This window comes from Phalacrocorax aristotelis, chromosome 1 (assembly GCF_949628215.1).
Source record: "Phalacrocorax aristotelis chromosome 1, bGulAri2.1, whole genome shotgun sequence".
Classification (NCBI taxonomy): Eukaryota; Metazoa; Chordata; class Aves; order Suliformes; family Phalacrocoracidae; genus Phalacrocorax; species Phalacrocorax aristotelis.
Genome location: NC_134276.1, coordinates 219,142,277 through 219,161,280, shown reverse-complemented (window position 1 = coordinate 219,161,280; position 19,004 = coordinate 219,142,277). Strand labels below are relative to the sequence as shown.

Here is a 19,004-nt window from a genome sequence, read left to right as displayed (position 1 = left end):
GGTTGTTCCTCCCCAGGGGCAGGACCTTGCACTTGCTCATGTTGAATTTCATGAGGTTCCCCTTCACCCAGCTCTCCAGCCTGGCCAGGGCTCGCTGGATGGCAGCACAGCCTTCTGGTGTATCAGCCACTCCTCCCAGCTCGGTATCATCAGCAAACTTGCTGAGGGGACACTCTGTGCCATCATCCAGGTCATTGATGAATATGTTGAATGGGACTGGACCCAGTACAGACCCCTGGGGAACACCGCTAGTGACAGGCCTCCATCCAGACTCTGCCCCATTGATCACAAAATCACAAGTCATTGGACTGCAGTGAGAACTGTTCCCTGCTTCGTAGCTGAGCAAGAGATTGACCTGTCATTCCACTCTGCTTCTCCTGTATTCTTGACCTCTTAAGTCAGTGCTTTTGTGGCACAGACCGTAATGTCCTTAGTTTCTAGATATCAAGGTGATCTTAGAAAACAAACTAGAATTGGAGTGAAGAAAAAGCTATGAAGAGTACTAATGATTCTGTGTAGCAGAGAGGGGAGTTCTGCATGATTGGGTGACAGTGGAAGGCTTGATCTGTATGTCACCCTTTGGTACTTGAGACAGTGGATAGTGTGTTAGTGTAGAGTCTCTCTAGTGCTGCTCACTTCTGATTTGCTGGTATCGTGTTCAGCAAAGGTACTTTTTTTCTTGTGTATTGCTCATGGGTATCCTGAGCTTTCATTTTGGTTTCACCTGATTATGTATAGGAACAGAGTGCAGCATTTAGGAGTGGAGCTGAAGATATACTTTGGATGTTGTGCTGCAGTCTATCTAGACTTTTCTCCTCCAGAGCACTCGTTTCACTGTTTCAGGTACAAGCTTTAGAGCCCGAAGCAGAAAGCATGGAGGAGGCACCTGAGGAGCTATTGGAGCGCCTAGCTCGAACAGAAAAACTAGTTGTTCAGCTGAAGGACTTGGTCCGAGAAAAGGATGCCCTGCTCCAGCAAAAAGAAACTGTACTCAAGGTATCATTTCTTTCACGGGGCACGTGGGAACAAGAGTAAAATGCTGCTTCAGCTTTCTGTGCAAGCCAGTCCCTGGTTTCTTTTGAACATTTGATACACCTGCACTACTAAATGCATCAATTCCAGCGAATTACTGGAATCCTAAGAATGGATCCTAACCCAAGAGATGTAGGATAGCTTCTGTTCATTTTGCTTAGGGGGTAATTTCTTATAGGGTAGATAAATTACACCCAAGTTATGTAGCATTTTGCCTCAGAGTTCTTCAAGGCCCACTCAGATTCCTGGTGGCTCTAATAAATACTGTCTTTTGTGTGAGGTTTTTCTTTCCCCACTTCAGAGTATTTGAAACCGAGTAGGCTGTGCTGCAGTCACCCAGCAGTCCAATGGTTTTGTGGCACGTGACCAAATGTACATGTTGCATACCCTAAGGCATGACATGAGAGAAAGAGCCGTTACTTGAGATAGTGTTGAGGGACTGCATATAGTAGAAGTCAAACTGAGTTTTTACTAACTGCTAGAAGTCGTCCCTTGAAGAGAAAGTACTAGAGCAGAAGCTAACTATTTTGCTGTGTATAGTGTTTCAGAGCAAATGTTTCCTGGATGTGTCTTAATTAGCACTGTTACTGGGGAGGCAGATCTGGACAAAGAATGTCAGACTGACAAATTATGTCACTTTTCCAAGTGGTGCTTCCAGGGTGATAGTACTGGAATTTTAAGTGCAGTCAGTTTGTATCCTTTTGCAGGAAGAGCGAGAGGCTGCAGATGCTAAGGTGATGAAGCTTAAACTTCAGGCCAAAGCCAAACTGGCCTCTCTGAACAAACGCATTGAGGAGCTGACAGAGAAAGGATCACCACTGCCTGTGCGGACCTTATCAGAAGAGCAAGTGCATCCCAAGGTACTTAAAAGACGTTAGCCTCTACTGATAATCTGGTGCCACCCTACATTTTAAGTCCCAGTGAGCTAGCAGGTCCTATCTCTCTTTTTAGCAAGACATTCATAGTTCCAGCAAGGATGTCTCTGCTGTAGGAAGCTGGTCTGTCCAGCTTCCTTGTATTGCAGATGCCCTTGGAGTGCACAACTTTATCTCCTCAGGGGTATGGGCCAGCTTCACTTTGCATAACTTCAGTAATCTGTTGTAGCTAAGTTCTTTCCTGCAGTAATCACGTCTGTCTGAGCTGTACGTTTCAAAATGTTATCTGTCGTGTGAGTACAGCAAAGGAGAGGGAAGGTTGGCTGAAATACAAGAACAAGGAGGTAAGAAGGTCATTAAACTTGAAAGGCAGTAACTTAAATGCAAAAAACCCCCAAATATATTTTTTTCCATCCATGTAGCTTCCTGTGCCACCACAAAGTTTTATGGTTAACAAGCCATAATTGTGTAAAGCTAGGTAAAAGATGAAGGGAAAGTGTCCTGCGCCAAGACGTTAAAGAAGCAATTAGCTACTAGCTAGAAACTCCCATTGGAGCTGGTAATTTTGAAAATTTGAAATTGTTCTGCTGACCACATAGTTTTCTCTAAAAAGTTGGTAACGTTAGACAAGGAAAATGTGATAGAAGTCCAAACAGATTGCAGGACATCAGGTGATATTCATTAAACCAGACAAGATAAGGGTTATTTGAAACACTGCAAAAAAGATTAAAAGATTATAGGAAACATTAAGGGGTGTGTGTGAGAGCTGTCAGGTGAGAGGTGACTATTAATGGAGTAAAGATTGGTTCCATGACTTGTGCTTACTGTTTTTGATTGATAGCATCATAAAATCACAGAAATGTGCTACTGTAATTCACTTTACAATACAATCTTGAGAATCTTTCTCAATGCAAAGCAGCATTTGGTTTTCATGCAGGAAGAATTGGATGATCTTGAGGACTGATATAATACAAAAATAAAGCAAAATTTAACAAGTGCAAGATCAAGCTCTTGTGGTATCTTGCCACTGTATACTGCAAGTCCATGAAAAAAAAAATACGCTGGCTGCAGAGGACAGGGAAGGCCCTGGAGGCTGTTTAGCTATGCCACTTGGCATTGCCGTCCTGCTGCTGAGGCATTTTTTAGCTTATTCGTATGTAGTGTGGATAGACCTGTGTGCTGTTACATTACTTTGTAGAGACTTGCTGTTATGGACTGATGAGTGTTCTTTCTTCAAAGTTCAAATTTATCAGCTGAAGAAGGCAAAATGAGAGAAGGCTTATCATCAGCTAATCAGTGTGATGTAGATTTTAAAAAGCAGCCTACACTTTTTGTTATGTAAGGCAAACAGTTATCCTTCCAACTATTGTACTAAGAGTGGCACGCCTTCATGTGGAGTGTTGCCGTGTTCTGTTCACTTGGAATTAGGAAAGATAAATTCTGAGAGCAGCAAAAGACTTTTCAGTCTCCTGTCATGTTAGTAGCTGCTTTTACTAGATGCTCAAAATAGCTTGGCTATTTAGTCAGCCAAAGGCAGAGAGGAAACATCATTTCTTTCTACGCTGTATGAGGAAGGTAAACACCAAGAAAGTGGGAGAAATTTTAAAGTGAAGGGACAGTACTGACAGGTGAATGGATGGGTATAACCTAGCTGTTAAGAAAAATGGCCTTCTAATTAGAGAATGAAGTCTTGATACAGCTTCCAGTGGAATGGTTTGGACCAGAGCCTTATTGGTTTTGGGATAGAACATCATTTACGAGAAGTACATAATATTGCAGGTAACTGCCCTAACATAATACCTCTTAAATAAGACCCAGAGAGCACTTTCTAGATACTTCCATGTAAGGTTAGGCCTACTGAGAAGCTATAGATTCCTTTATTTATAATTAATTATAATTATTTCCCCAAGCAGATGCTGTCTTGAGTAATGGTGATATTTCGTAGACAGATACCCTGTTATCTGAAGATGAAAAATTTAGGTTACTGTTGCATATTGTGCTGAGTTCCTTTTGGAAATCATGAGGGATAAATATAGCAAAGGGGGTTTTTTTTCCCTCTCCATGATGGTGGCCCCGTAGGAAGGCTGTATTTTAAATATCTAATTGGTACTGTTACTTTCTGGGATTTAACAGTGCCTCATTTTCAAGAGAATTGAAATATCAGTTTATATCTTTCTATTAAGTAGTTGGTATACAGAACAATTGAGGCTTCTCTTAAACTTTTAAACTGGGTAAACACAAATTATGTTCAGGTATAAGAATTTATAAATTTTGGAAAAACATGATAATTGAAAGCTTGAGCTCAGGGAACTTTGTGGCTGTGCTACTCTCCTTAATTGTGATACTCCATATAGTGGCCAGTGTACAAGGCCTCTATCAGAAGCTCTCCCAAATCAGACTGTAAATATCAATCCTGAAAGCTAATCCCAAATAAGCACACTAATACACCCATCTTTCCCCTCTAGCAGCTGCTTTGCCCCAGCCTTATAAATTTTGTATATCCCTGGCTTCTTAAAGCTTCCTGTGCTTCTGTTGTTTCTTTTTTTTTTTTTTTTCCTTGTTTACTTCTAAGCTTAAGTGCAATTACAGCTTTCTTCGTCTGTTTATTCTGCCTGCTTCCAATGACCTCTTCTCTCTAGGTGACATGTCTTTTGAGGAACAGTACCTTCTTACTTATTCATGTAACACTGCCTTATAAGTCCTTCTAAAAGTCTTCATAAATTTTTCAGAATGGCTATAAAGGACATAAATGCCCTGTAGACTCCATTTGTTATCGGTGATCTTTGATCCAATACCTGTAGCAAGGAAAAGGAAAGAGATACATTTTGTATATATTCAGTCAAAAATCTCCATGTGCACTAAGTGCTTCAAGTAGTTGGGAGTGCTGAGATGATAACAATAGAAGGATGTTTTTACTGCTTCTCAGGGGCAGTGTTGATATGCTGGACCTAATATGTGATTCTGTGTTATGTAGGTGTACAACTGTGGTATTAGGTAATTGCCTGCCATACAGATGGTATTTGAAAGAGAAAAAAAGAGTGCAAGTGTAGTGTGCTAGTAGGTCTGAGTAGACATAGCCTAAGCACGTTTTATGTGAAATGTTGTCTGAGTTTCAATTTCACAGTCATAAACAGAGGATTTTAGTGCCTCAGAGTGGCATAGAATTGATGATAGTTTGCATGTTCCCTTTGCTTATTTCTAACAGGTTCCTTGCTGTAAATCCCTTTAGTCTAAAGATATTTCCATGGGTGTTTTCTGTAGTCTAGAATGTTTACTGTCTGCCCCTTTGTCATGTGGAGAATATTCTTCTATTGCCAATTAAAAAATGTTTCATTTCTGGTATTAGCAAAATCTGTGAAATTAAAAAGCCTCACAAATCAAGGTGGTCATATTGCAGATTATGTATTATATTTTATTTAATAATATGATTTACCTTAGTTTATATGGTAAGCATTCATGGATAATTACCTGTTCCAAAGTGATTTGACGCTTCCCAATTAATTAAAGACATCTTGTGCGTATCTACACAGAAATGGGGAAAGCTGCTTAACATAGATCAACTTCATTTAAAGAAACAAAGAAAATGTAAAGTTAAGAAATTAAGAAATGTAGTAGAAACAAGCATCTGGTTAGGAGTCAAGAGTGCAGCAGCATTCTAATTTTTTTTTTAATTGACTAGTAATACTGATCAGTTTACTTTTTCCTACTTCTTTCCTCTTGCAATGTCAGAATAACCAAAATACAAGTAAGGGGCATAGAGAGGAAGTTGAAGCACTAAAAGAGCAGCTCAGGGAGCAAGAGGACACTGTTCAGGATCTGAAGGAACAGCTGGCTCTAGCCAAAGTGAATCTGAAAGATGCTGAAATCAAGTATGCAACACAGGTACAGAAAATTTTTTCTATTCATCAACCTGTGTTTGTGTCTGTGTTTCCTACCCCACCACTTACACTGGCATTGTCGAATAGAATAGTTCAGCTGGAAGGGACCCACAATGATCATCTAGTCCAGCTGTCTGACCACTTCAGGGCTGACCAAAAGTTAAAGCCTATTATGAAAGACGTTGTCCAAATGCCTCTTAAACACTGATAGGCTTGGGGCATCTACCACCTCTCTAGGAAGCCTGTTCCAGTCTGTGACTGCCCTCTTCGTAAAGATATGTTTCCTAATGTAAAGTCTGAACCTTTCCTCATGCACCTTTGACTCATTCCCATGCATCTTGTCCCTGGATACTTTAAGAGACACAGTTGCCCCTGAGGCCCTCTGATCTGTGGTCCAGCTGCAGTTGCTGGCACTTAAGTTCACTTGCTCTAATCTCTCCAGTTGCTGGCACTGTGGATGTACAGGCCCTTTGACCTACAGTCAGATTCCACTTACTAGCACTTAGACCCCCCCATATACATGCCAATGCACACTGAATAGAGGTCCTCTCCCACAAAAATAGAATTAGAAACGGTGTTTAGTAAGAAGACAAGACAGACTGCTGATTGAGTGCAGGGCATGGCCAGACAAGCACATTGAGCAGCCACTCTTTACACAACTGGCCTGTTTTGATTCCCTTACCCTCTATTTTTTTATTTGTGTTCCTCCCCAAATCACCTAGGTCCACCCATTTCCCTGCCTTTGGTTCCTCCTCTAAACTCTCCATTAGTCTTTTGCAATCACAAAATGCTCTTCACCTTCATCCCATAATATATCCTATACCCCTAGTCAATAACCACCCTTGGTGCAAAAGGTGCTCCGCAGTTAAGTCATCTTAATGGGTTTTGCATGCGGACAGTGGGACTTACGGCTCTCTGAGGAGTGGGGGAACAACCCCTGAAGGCCCTGGACAGGGTGTCCCTTCCTCCAAGTCAGAATTTGGGTTCCTCCCCGCCTGCCATAGCTGTTCTGTGATGGGCTTGGAATAGCTGGAGCAGAGTATTCTTTCAGCTCCCGGATCTACCATTGCCTCTCTGTGTTCTACTGTGGATGTGCAGAGGAGCTTTTTATCACATAATGTAACAGCTGTTATGTTACGTTTTATTTCTTTATGGAATTTTTTTTGTAAATACTCTGAATTGCAGGTTTAGCTTTTGATCTGTGAATTGGGCTACATCCCGTAAAAATAAACCCAGAAGTTTTATGAACTTGTAATTATATAGTAATCATAATTTTATCATTCTGCATATTTGTAGATTAAAATCTGTGGGTTTTGCTTTCTGGGATCTGAAATATTATCGGTTTTCGTGTGCGTGTGTATATATATTAGTAGAATAAAGATACCATTTGACTAAGGTGACATATAGGATTATCAAGCTGAAGACTTCATCACACACATAATATGCTGGTGCCTGTTGGAAGCAAGCCCGCATGTCTGTCAAGCTCATAACCTTCTTCTTTTTTTATTTTGTCGCTCATGTTTTCAGCTGAGCTCCCTGCAGGAAATGATTCAGGAGAAGGAGGCTCTCCTAGAAGAACAGGTTCACCAGCACCAAGCTGAATTGCTTAAGATAGCAACCCAGTCAGATTTGGAAGTAGAGATGCAGCAGGTATATTTGATATAATAATCTTATTATGGGAGGAGAAAGGAAAAGAAATTTTACCAGTTTGAAGACGCTCTGAGAGAGCAGTTCTCATCAAAGTAACTCAGAAGGCATGAAAAGAGAGATCATTTGATTGTTTGGGTTTTTTGGGATGTTAGGACATTCAGAGTCCTAGCTTCAATCTGATGATTTGCTATCAGTTGAAAAGAAAAAACAGTTAAAAAGAAGTACTAAATTGTTGTGCTCTGGTTCTCTATTTGTGAAAGAATGGTGAGCTATTCCTACTGCAACAGGGCTCCAGAATAAGTGTCAACAAAAATGAAGTTATTCAGGCTATTAAAGTAACTGTATTATGAAAACTAGGATGGATGAAACCAGGAAATCTAGCCTTCTTATGTTAGCCTCTCAGATACTGGTATAGCACTGTCTCTCTCACAGAACCTGCGTACACTTCAGAGAAAGCTAGAGGAGCAGGAAGCAGCTCTGCTAGGACGAACTCAGGTGGTGGAATTGCTGCAGCAGGAATTACATACTGCTGAACGACAAAACCAGGTACTTTGTGCTTTGCTTATTGCCCTACTCTCACGTGTAAGTGGTGGATTGAGCCTTTGTCAGTGGCTCAGAAGTTACCAGATTATCTTATTTCTGGCACTAGGTTTCCAGCATGAAATCAGCTGGGGGGCTCCCTCAGGTCAGGTTTTAGAGCTGCAGGTCTGTATACATAGCTTACAGTAGGTCCAGCCAAGCAACAGGAATAGGGGTGCTGCAGCAGCCATCTCTACTGACCCAGATTCTGGGCAGATGGACAGGGACAAAATCAATGCATACTCCACACTGCTCTTTGCCTAAGACAAAAGTGACTAACACAGTGCTGCTGCAGCTACACTGTTGATGGACTGCAATATCCAGGCCAGGTCAGAGCATACTCAGATATTCTTTGGTATATCTTGGTGAGAACTTGCTCATATGATGACACAGCTTCTGGAGAGGTATTGGCTCTCACTTATTCATTTTGGAGCATGAAGCAAATGACATCAAGTATGTGCATATATGTGAATACATGATTATATATACATAGAATCATCATAGAATCATAAAGGTTGGAAAAGACCTCTAAGATCATCAAGTCCAACCATCAACCCAACACTACCATGCCTCCTAAACCATGCCCTGAAGCGTCACATCTACATGTTTTTTGAACACCTCCAGGGATGGTGACTCTACCACCCCTCTGGGCAGCCTGTTCCAATGCTTGACCACACTTTCAGAAAGACATTTTCCCTAATATCCAATCTAAACCTCCCCTAATGCAACTTGAGGCCATTTCCTCTTGTCCTATCGCTCGTTACTTGGGAGAAGAGACCAACACCCGCTTTGCTGTAGTTGTAGAGAGCGATAAGGTCTCCCCTCGGCCTCCTCTTCTCCAGTCTAAACAACCCCAGTTCCCTCAACCTCTCCTCATAAGACTTGTTCTCCAGACCCTTCACCAGCTTCACTGCCCTTCTCTGGACATGCTCCAGCACGTCAAAGCCCTTCTTGAAGTGAGGGGCCCAAAACTGAACACAGGATTCGAGGTGCGGCCTCACCAGTGCCGAGGACAGGGGCACGATCACTGCCCTGCTCCTGCTGGCCACATTATTGCTGATACAAGCCAGGATGCTGTTGGCCTCCTTGGCCACCTGGCCACACTGCTAGCTCGTGCTCAGCCAGCTGTCAACCAACACCCCCAGGTCCTTTTCTGCCAGGCAGCTTTCCAGCCACTCTTCCCCAAGCCTGTAGCATTGCATGGGGTTGTTGTGACCCAAGTGCAGGACCCGGCACTTGGCCTTGTTGAACCTCACACAATTGACGTCAGCCCATTGATCCCGCCTGTCCAGGTCCCTCTGCAGAGCCTTCCTACCCTCGAGCAGATCAACACTCCCACCCAGTTTGGTGTCATCTGCAGACTTACTGAGGGCGCACTCAATCCCCTCATCCAGATCATTGATAAAGATGTTAAACAAGACTGGCCCCAAAACTGAGTCCTGGGGAACACTGCTGCTAATTGGATTTAACTCCTTTCACCACAACCCTCTGGGCTCAGCCATCCAGCCAGTTTTTTACCCAGCAAAGAGTACACCCGTCCAAGCCATGAGCAGCCAGCTTCTTCAGGAGAATGCTGTGGGAGACAGTGTCAAAGGCTTTGCTAAAGTCCAGCTAGATAACATGCACAGCCTTTCCCTCATCCACCAGGTGGGTCACCTGGTCATAGAAGGAGATCAGGTTGGTCAGGCAGGACCTGCCTTTCATGAAGCCATGCTGGCTGGGCCTGATCTCTTGGTTGTCCTGCACTTGCCTGGTAAGCTCACTCAAGATGTATTGCTCCATAACCTTCCCCGGTACTGAGGTCAGGCTAACAGGCCCGTAGTCCTCCGGATCTTCCTTCTGGCCCTTCTTGTAGGTGGGCATCACATTGGCATGCCTCCAGTCATCGGGGAGCTCTCCTGTTGCCCAGGCCTGCTGATAAATGATGGGGAGTGGCTTGGCAATGGCCTCTGCCAGCTCCCTCAGTACTCTTGGGTAGATCCCATCTGGCCCCATAGACTTGTGAGTGTCCAGGTGGAGCAGCAGGTTGTAACTGCTTCCTCCTGGATTATGGGGGGTTTAGTTTGCTCTCTGTCCCTGCCTTCCATCTCAGGGGGCTGAATACCCTGGGGATAACTGGTCTTACTGTTAAAGACTGAGGCTAAGAAGGCATCAAGTACCTCAGCCTTCTCCTCATCCTCAGTGGTGATGTTCCCCTCCACATCCAATAGAGGATGGAGATTCTCCTTGGCTCTCTTTTTGTTTACATATTTGTAAAAACATTTTCTGTTATCCCTTACAACAGTGATCAGATTTAGTTCCAGCTGGGCTTTTGCCTTCTTAGTTTTCTCTCTGCAAGACCTAACAAGATCCCTATACTCTTCTTGAGTTGCCTGCCCCTTCCTCCAAAGGAGGTAAACTCTCCTTTTTTTCCTGAGTGCCAGCAAAAGCTCCCTGTTCAGCCAGGCCGGTCATTTCCCTGCTGGTTTGTCTTGTGGCACATGGGGACAGCCTGCTCCTGATCCTTTAAAACTTCTGACTTGAAGAATGCCCAGCCTTCCTGGACTCCTTTGCCCTTCAGGACTGCCTCCCAAGGGACTCTCCCAACCAGAGCCCTAAACAGGCCAAAGTCTGCCCTGAGGAAGTCCACGGTAGTGCTTTTTCTGACCCCCCTCCTTACTTCACCAAGAATCGAGAGCTCAATCATATCATGGTCACTAAGCCCAAGATGGCCTCTGACCACCACATCTCCCACCAGTCCCTCTCTGTTTGTGAACAGATCAAGCGGGGCACCTCCCCGGTGGGCTCACTTACCCGCTGTGTCAGGAAGTTATCTTCCACACACTCCAGGAACCTCCTATACTCTTTCCTCTCTGCTGTGTTGTATTTCCAGCAGACATCTGGTAGGCTGAAGTCTCCCACGAGAATAAGGGCTAGCAATTGTAATAGTTCTGCCAGCTGCTTGTAGAACACTTCATCTACCCCTTCATCCTGGTTGGATGGTCTATAATGGACCCCCATCAGGATATCTGCTTTGTTGGTTTTCCCCTCATCATTACATATAAGCAGTTGACCTTATCACAGTCAGTGAGCTCTATACAGTCAAAACAGTCCCTAACATACAGAGCCACCCCACCACCTCTCCTTCCTTGCCTGTCCCTTCTGAAGAGCTTATAGCCATCAATTGCAGCACTCCAATCATGAGAGTCATCCCACCATGTTTCTGTGATGGAGACTAAGCTGTACTGCTGCACAATGGCTCCCATCTTCTCTTGTTTGGCGCCCATGCTGCATGCGTTGGTGTGTTGGTGTAGATGCACTTGAGCTGGGCTATCCATTTCACTCCCAACCTTGGCGTGCTACACCTAGGCTCCTTTCTAGGGAGCTTGGTTATAGCCCCTTCCCTCTTCGAACCTAGTTTAAAGCCCTCTCGATGAGTCTGCCAACTCATGAGTGAGAATCCTTTCCCCCCTTTGAGACAGGTGAACTCCGTGTGCCCCTTGAGGCAGGATTTAGTACACAATCTCTCAAAAGGCTTGTCTGCATATATAGGATGAGTGTATTTTAAGTTTTTTTACAACGTTTGAACTTCTGAAAGTAATTCTCCATCCCTTTAGAAGAGACTTGTGCTATATCAGTCTCATGTTAGTAGGCTGCACAATCTCCAGCCAATCTAGTGCTGAACCTCACGTAAACTTTTACACACTTACGCATCACTATTTTCTTTTCCTGTGTGTCCCAGCCAGGCACAGTACCACCGGGTGGGACCTTTTACCACCAGGAAGAGGTGAAGAACCTCAGTGAGCTGACTTGTACTCACTACTGATTATGTTGCTCACCAAGGTGTTTCATGGAGTGGCGGCATGGATATCTTCATGACTCCTCCTCTTTGTCTTTGACTGCCCTCATGCGTATTATATGGTCAGGGGGAGACATTGGTACACATATAAACTTGAGGCCATGTAGCTGAAGCTTCTCTTCCTACCCATAAAGTAAAGGGAGCTCCTCATCAGCCTCCTCCTTAAACTAGCTGTGATTGTCCACAGCTCCAGGAGAATGAACTTTGACAAAAAGAATTCTGGCAAGTGTATGGTCTGTTTCTGTTCCTTGGTTGTCATAAATCTCTGGTCAGTGTCAACCAGCTTTCTGGAATCTTCCCTGAAGCACTGTGTGGAGCTCTGTTTTTTACCTCCAGTTTCCTATTTCAGCATTTTTTACCCCCTTTCATATACACATTTTTGTTCTGTGTTTTAATTGTACTCTGTAATTATTCAGTTCCCCCTCTTTTGCCGTGGTCCATCCTACCCTTTTGGGAAGCTTTCTTTCCTCTAAAAGAGAACTCATGGCCACTGTTCTATTGTTTCTTTCCTCTACCTTCCCCTCTAAATTAAGACTTACCTTTTCTTTACCAAAATTGAGAGTTCTTGTTTCTCCCAGCATTGCTTTCTTGCAATTTGCAAATAGTAGGGCAGTTTCTTTCTAACAAATTGAGATTTCTGCCATGTTTATTTCCTCCTTTCTGCTACTTAGATATTTGGATTTAATGGCAATTTTAAAATTTGGGTTTAATGGCAATTAAATTTAAATGGCATTAAATTTGGATTTAATGGCAATTTTAAAATATAAATCAGGTACTTTGGCAATGTATTGAACTAGATGAGAGTTAAATCAATTTCCATATCCTTTTACAGACACTCCTAGATCAGTGCCAGAAGATGGAAGTGGATCTAAGCTCCCTGAGGGATGTGCTAGATGTAGAGAGACGAGAGTCTCAGGATCTTAGAGAGAAGATGGAGCTGGAACTAGCTGAGAGGAAGCTGTCCTCCCATCGCTTGCAGGAGGAGGCGCAGTGTCTCTTGGAACAGCTGGAAGAGGCAAAAAGAGCACTAGCTGAATTAGAGGTGAAGTATAAAGACCTGGAGCAGGAACAAAGGCTGGACGTCAAAGAGAAAAACCTGCAGATCATTCGTCTTAAGGTGGCTGAGCAAGAGCTGCAATCTAGCCGTGCTGCCCTTGAAGCTGAAAATGATCAGCTGAAACAGGATGTTGACCGGCTGTTGGTGTTGTCTGCTGAAAACAGTGCTACAATACAGAAGCTACAGGGTGAGCAAGCACAACATTTTGGTGAAGCAGGTTCTCAGGAGCCTAAGGATCATTGGGTTGCCTTCTGTTTGGCTTTGTTTTTGTAATAACTCATAAGACGGTCTTGGTATAACAATTCCTAATTGCACAGGAACATAGGAGTGGTTGTACTGTATTAAACTAAAGGTGTCTCTAGTGTGATCCCACCTTTCTGTCTTTGGCAGTGACCAAAGCCAGTTGCAGAGGGGGAGCATAAGAGTAGGGCAGCATATATGGTGCTTTCTTTGTATTCTGTCCCAGCCTATAATCTTTTGAGACTTATGGATTTCCTGAGCCAGATATATTTTTAATTCATTTTAATAACTTGTTCAATTTTTTTTCCCTTAACTTCTGTAAGTTCTTTTTAGATGTGCTGCATTCTTCCCAGTCTGAATATCTACTGAAATTATAAGTAAAACAACGAAGGAAAGCAAATTAGCATATTCTCTGTAGGCTTGTATTAGAACTAATAACATTGATCTTGCCTCAGGCTATTATTTCAAATTTATTTTCTTCCAGCTCCTTTACATCCCAAAACTGAAGCAGTGACTGAGAGATAAGGGATCTCATATACTATTGTGTGTACATGTAAACTAGATATGTTTCAGCAAAAATGGCAAGAACACACCTTAACTCCCTTTTTTCCCCTCCATTAGATGAACTCGTACAGAAATCTGAAGAATTTGTCTGTTGTCAGAATGAGCTGAAATCCCAGTCAGTGTTGCAGGTCTCTGAATTGAAGAAACAGGTATGGTCTTTTCATGAGTCTCCTGAAATTTTTCCATATATTGAGGAACTGAAACGAAATGAACAGTTCCTCTTCTTTTTTTTTTTTTTAATTTTCATTTTGTTTCTCTTTTTTTTATGATGTATTGCTTGAGAAAGCCTCTTATGGGTTCTCTCAGTTGATGTGCAGACATGTTATGACTATGGAAGCCTTAGGAAGAAATAGGAGTCAATTTGAGTAATTTAGACGTTGCCAATTGATTTGTTAAAAGGTAAATTGAAAGATCAAAGATTAATGTGCATGTATAAACTGTATTGAAATATATCTTTCTCCCCTCCTTTGTATGTTTAAACAGGACGAAACAACTTCACACGAAAAAATAATAGATCACGAAGATCAGAATGGGCCTTCACTCCTACCCACAGAAGACTTGGAAAGGCAGAAGGCAGGAGGTGGTATGATTATCTTACCTATTTTAAGATTCTTAAAATATTTAGGAATTATTCTGGCCTATTCTTAGATAATAAAAATGTCCATGGTTACTGGTTCATTGTGCTTTCATTGCCAAGATCTTAAAAAATACTGTATAATTCTTTCCAGTGGTTAAAGTAGAATTTAATTCTAAAGGGAAAAGGAACTATTTGAATCTCAGGCAGTCAACAGACTGCCAGAAACAAATAAGTAAACCATCTGGAATTATTAAAAAGACTGGGCTGCACATCATAGGCCTGCCTGCATGTTGTTGTCTTGTGATATGAAACGCTGATTGGTGTTTTGGCCATGAGGCAGAGTGGGTAGAACTTGTTACCCCTATGGTTCACATGCTTCATGTTCCTGCATGTGTGTTCTGTGCAAAGAACATGGAGAAGACATGAAAAAACTATGATGAAGGCAAGGATGATAATATGTGATTGCAGGCTTTTCCAGAAAATGGCACCAAGGTTAGCTTCGTTATCATAGGGCATATTAAGTTCAATGAATAGTTTTGATTTATTGGGTTTTTTGTTCCATTAATGTCAGTTGTGCCTAAGGATGGTAGAATGAATTTTGTATTCCAAGACACTGTGCCCCTGCACGTTCTTTGATTGTACAAAATAAGACATAACTGAAGTAGTAGCTCCTCCCTGATACAAAATGCTGACAGTCTACAGGTGGTGGTTTGGGGGGGGGCTTATTTTTGATAGCTTTTGCTGAAACAGTAAAGGGCCCATACATATGCTACATGAAAAAAACAAAAAAAAGGACAGACAACCAATTTGGTTTTGAGTGTCTAGGCATGTAGACTGGTAGTAATGTCACCACTCTATCAGAATTATAGTATAAAAAGATGGGTTCCCACGGTTTTTACTTCAGGGTATGGTGCGCTATGGCAAAAGGCTGTCTTGATTTTTGCAGAAATAGATTCCTTTTGCTTCCTGTCATTCAGAGATATGCCCTCTTCATAGGAATCATGGTGGAGGAATAATCACCAGTAAACCAGATTCCTGCAGTCCTAGAGCATCTCCCTTCACTGTTTTTATTCCATAAACTCAGAAATGCAGGTCTTTAACAGACTTCAAGACATCATTTAGAATCATAGAATGGTTTGGGTGGGAAGGGAACTTTAAAGATCATTTAGTCCAACCCCCCTGCCCTGGGCAGGGACAGTCTTCACTAGTTCCGGTTGCTCAAAGCCCCATCCAACTTGACCTTGAACATGTCCAATGATGGGGCAATTGACAACTTCTCTAGGCAACCCAAAGAGAAGAATCCCTTTTGAAAGACTGCAGTAAGGCCTCCCTGGAGCCTTCTCTTCTCCAAGCTGAACAACCCCAACTCTCTCAGCCTTTCTACATAGGAGAGATGTTCCAGCCCTCTGGTCATTTTTGTGGCCTTCCTCTGGACTCACTCTGAAAGATCCATGTCTGTCTTGTACTGGGGGACCCCAGAACTGAACACAGTGCTCCAGACAGGGTCTCACGAGAGCAGAGTAGAGGGTGAGAATCGCCTCCTTTGACCTGCTGCTCACACTTCTTTTGATGCAGCCCCGGATATGATTGGCTTTCTGGGCTGCAAGCACAAATTGCCAGCTCCTGTCCAATTTTTTGTTTACCAGCACCCCCAAGTCCTTCTCTGCAGGCCTGCTCTCAATCCATTCACTCCCTAGTCTATATTGATACTGGGGATTGCCCCAACCCAGGTGCAGGACCTTGCACTTGGCCTTGTTGAACCTCATGAGGTCCGCATGGGCCCAGTCGTCAAGCTTGTCAACATCCTCTGCATGGCATTCCATCTCTCTAGCAAATCAACAGCACCACTCAGCTTGGTGTCATCTGCAAGCTTCCTGAGGGTGTGCTCAATCCCACTGCCTGTGTCATGAATGAAGAGATAAAATAGTATTGGTCCCAGTATGGACCCCTGAGGGACACTCATTACTGGTTTCAACTTGGAAACCATTGAGCCATTGACTATAAGTCTCTGCACGTGGCCATCCAGCCAGTTCCTTATCCACCTAATAGTCCATCTGTCAAACCCATGTCTCTGCGATTTAGTGGCAAGAATGTTGGGGGTGACCATATCAAAGGCCCTACAGAAGAAGCCCAGCTTTTAATCTGATATCATGGTCTGAGTTAAGATTGAGTATATCCAAAACGTACCTGGAAGGCTTTCATCAGCTTTCTTAAAAAAAGCAGGTCCTTCCTCCACTGAAAGGAATTCCATCTGAAAAACACAGTGGCTGAAAAACACAGAGCTTCACTGTCACATTACTTAAAAGGTCATTCCCAATGCATGTTTATGTGCATGTTTACTTCAAAACAAGCTTTTTTTGTTGTAATTCTGTTTCTAGTGGGTGTTTTAAAGATGTGGTTACTGACATTGTATAACATTTTAAACACCAGGAGATGTAATTTCTTTAAAAAACACCCAAAAAGATTAAATGGAAACACGTAAAAAATCGTCATCTTTCAGACCTCCTCTGTAGGATCTAAATACTTTGTTACTCCTCTTTGTCTCCTGATGTCAGTCTTATTTATAGTGTGATGCCTAAAACTGCCCACAGTACTCCAGTTCTAACTTGAGTAGAATAAAATAAGGATTTAAATATAGATACCTTATATTTTGCAATTTCTGACAATTTTCAAGCAGGCCTCAAGAAATGCTTCCAAACGACTCAATTCTCATTTTCTAAAATGTAAAGACTTTTGAGACCTTTGTATGGTCTTTTAATTTTCATGGGCTTAGCAGCACATTATGCCAGTGTATCTGTTGCTCTCTGTACTAGCCACATGGATTTCTTAAACTTTTCTTGAAGCAGCTCTTTGAGTGATTGTCCTCCTGCTACATAAGAAACCGTCAAGTTTACCTTTTTCTGGTTTCCCCTTTACACTAAGAAAATAGACAAGAGTTAGGTTAACAGTTGGAATCGATGATCTTAAGGATTGTCGTCTGCAAGCTTGCTGAGGGTGCAAAACGCCCCATCATCCAGATCATTAATGAAGATGTTGAACAGGATTGGATCCAGTACTGACCCCTGGGGTACATTGCTAAGTTACTGGCCTCCAACTAGACTTCATGCTGCTGATCACCACCCTCTTGGTTGGCTGCTCAGCCAGTTTTCAATCCACCTCACTGTCTGCTCATCCAGCCCATACATCAACAGCTTCTCTATGAGGCTTTTATGGGATACAGTGCTGAAAGCCTTACCGAAGGCCTTGATGATATCCACTGCTCTCCCCTCATCTACCACGCCAGTCAGTTCATCATATACAGTTCATACCTATGATAAATGGGTTTATATGCCAGTTTACAGAACTACAGGTATAAAAATATCCTGAGTCAAACAGCAGCTGAATTCTTGTACCAATCATGACTTGGACTGTGGTCCTTGAGCGTTTTATTCTTCTCTAGTTTTAACAAATCCTTATTTCATTTTTATCCAAATTAAATTTGAAACATTACAGTAGTTCTTTCTTTGTCCTCCTTTATAAAAATGTTTCTTAAAACTTGGAACTCTATCAGCTGTCCTTCAATTTTAGTCTGTATTACAACAATTGGTCTTTTCTAAAAGGTGCTTAAAACAGCATGTTGTTTTAGTAGTTTGCTTCTAAAAACAACCCAAAACATATTATCAAATGACAATGTTCTGTATCTCCACTGCATAAGTGTTGCTAACAGCCATGCACCCTGTTCTCTAAAGCTCCTGGAAGAATATCCTGTTACTCTCTAAATCAGGGTTTTAATTTTCAAATAAATTGTTTTTGTTTGAACATTTCAGGAATACCACGCTTGCAGCTTGTTCTCCAGGAGCCTCAGCAGGAAGCTGTGATGGTCACAGAAAATGGGAAGCAGGTAATGATTAAGCAGGTGAAATAAGCTAAAACTGAACTAGGTCAAGGACTGGCCTTAAAACAGCTAAGCTGTGTTATGGCCTTTTTTAACAATCCTCTTTGGAAGGTTATTATTAGCTGGATTAATGATGAAAGACAGAAATAGCTTCCAAATACTGCTTGTACTCTGTTCTTATGAGACTATATTTCCCTTTGCTGGCTGTGTGGAATTCTTGTGTCCTTCATCCACCCAATCCGTATTTTTTCCTATATTCTGCCTCTTGTGAGATAGTTCTTCAGCAAAACCATAGTCTAAACTGAGGCAAGCCTCAGGAAATACAATTCGAAAAGCTCAGCTGTCATTATAGGATGCCTTTCAAACCAACCCTATTCATTCCCACTGCCCTGATGGGGATCTGGCAGACTGACTGGAGGAAGCTGAGGTCTCTCTGGTAAGTGTGATACAAGTAGACTCTATCCTTGTACTCTTACACTGTGAACAGCTGCGAGTACAGTTGCAGTCAGTCCGTTGGTGAGAAGAGTGCAGGATTAGATACCCGCTGCTTTGCTGTATACTTAGTCAGCAGGGTGATGAAGATGACTGCTTCTGTATATCTGTACTAGGCATTTGTTGTAAAATTAGTTAGCTTAGAGCAAGGTCTGGGCTCTTTCCAGACTGCTCCACTCTGTTCCAACCTGCCAGCAGGGGGAAGAAGATGATGCTGTGTTTTACCTAACACATTACTCTCCAACAGAAAGAGTTTATAGTGTATGTATATTACTGTGAAGTATTAGGGCAAAGGTTGACATTTGGGACTCATGTTGGAACTGGAGAAGACATTTTGAGTCATCTCAT

General features: G+C 42.5%; 1 protein-coding gene across 4 annotated transcripts in view; it reads left to right on the top strand.

Annotated features, from left to right (window-relative positions):
• GOLGB1 (golgin B1) overlaps positions 1–19,004 on the top strand; it is a 51,641-nt gene that overhangs the window by 6,135 nt on the left and 26,502 nt on the right. For 2 of the 4 annotated variants that reach the window (XM_075081846.1, XM_075081844.1), the window contains exons 4-12: positions 844–996; positions 1,740–1,892; positions 5,637–5,789; positions 7,313–7,435; positions 7,868–7,981; positions 12,685–13,096; positions 13,771–13,862; positions 14,197–14,293; positions 18,097–18,170. In XM_075081846.1, coding sequence (XP_074937947.1) covers positions 844–996; positions 1,740–1,892; positions 5,637–5,789; positions 7,313–7,435; positions 7,868–7,981; positions 12,685–13,096; positions 13,771–13,862; positions 14,197–14,293; positions 18,097–18,170 — 1,371 coding nt within the window. Of the gene's footprint in view, positions 1–843; positions 997–1,739; positions 1,893–5,636; positions 5,790–7,312; positions 7,436–7,867; positions 7,982–12,684; positions 13,097–13,770; positions 13,863–14,196; positions 14,297–18,096; positions 18,171–19,004 lie in introns of all 4 variants that reach the window. The other 2 variants (XM_075081845.1, XM_075081843.1) reach the window with 1 other exon arrangement.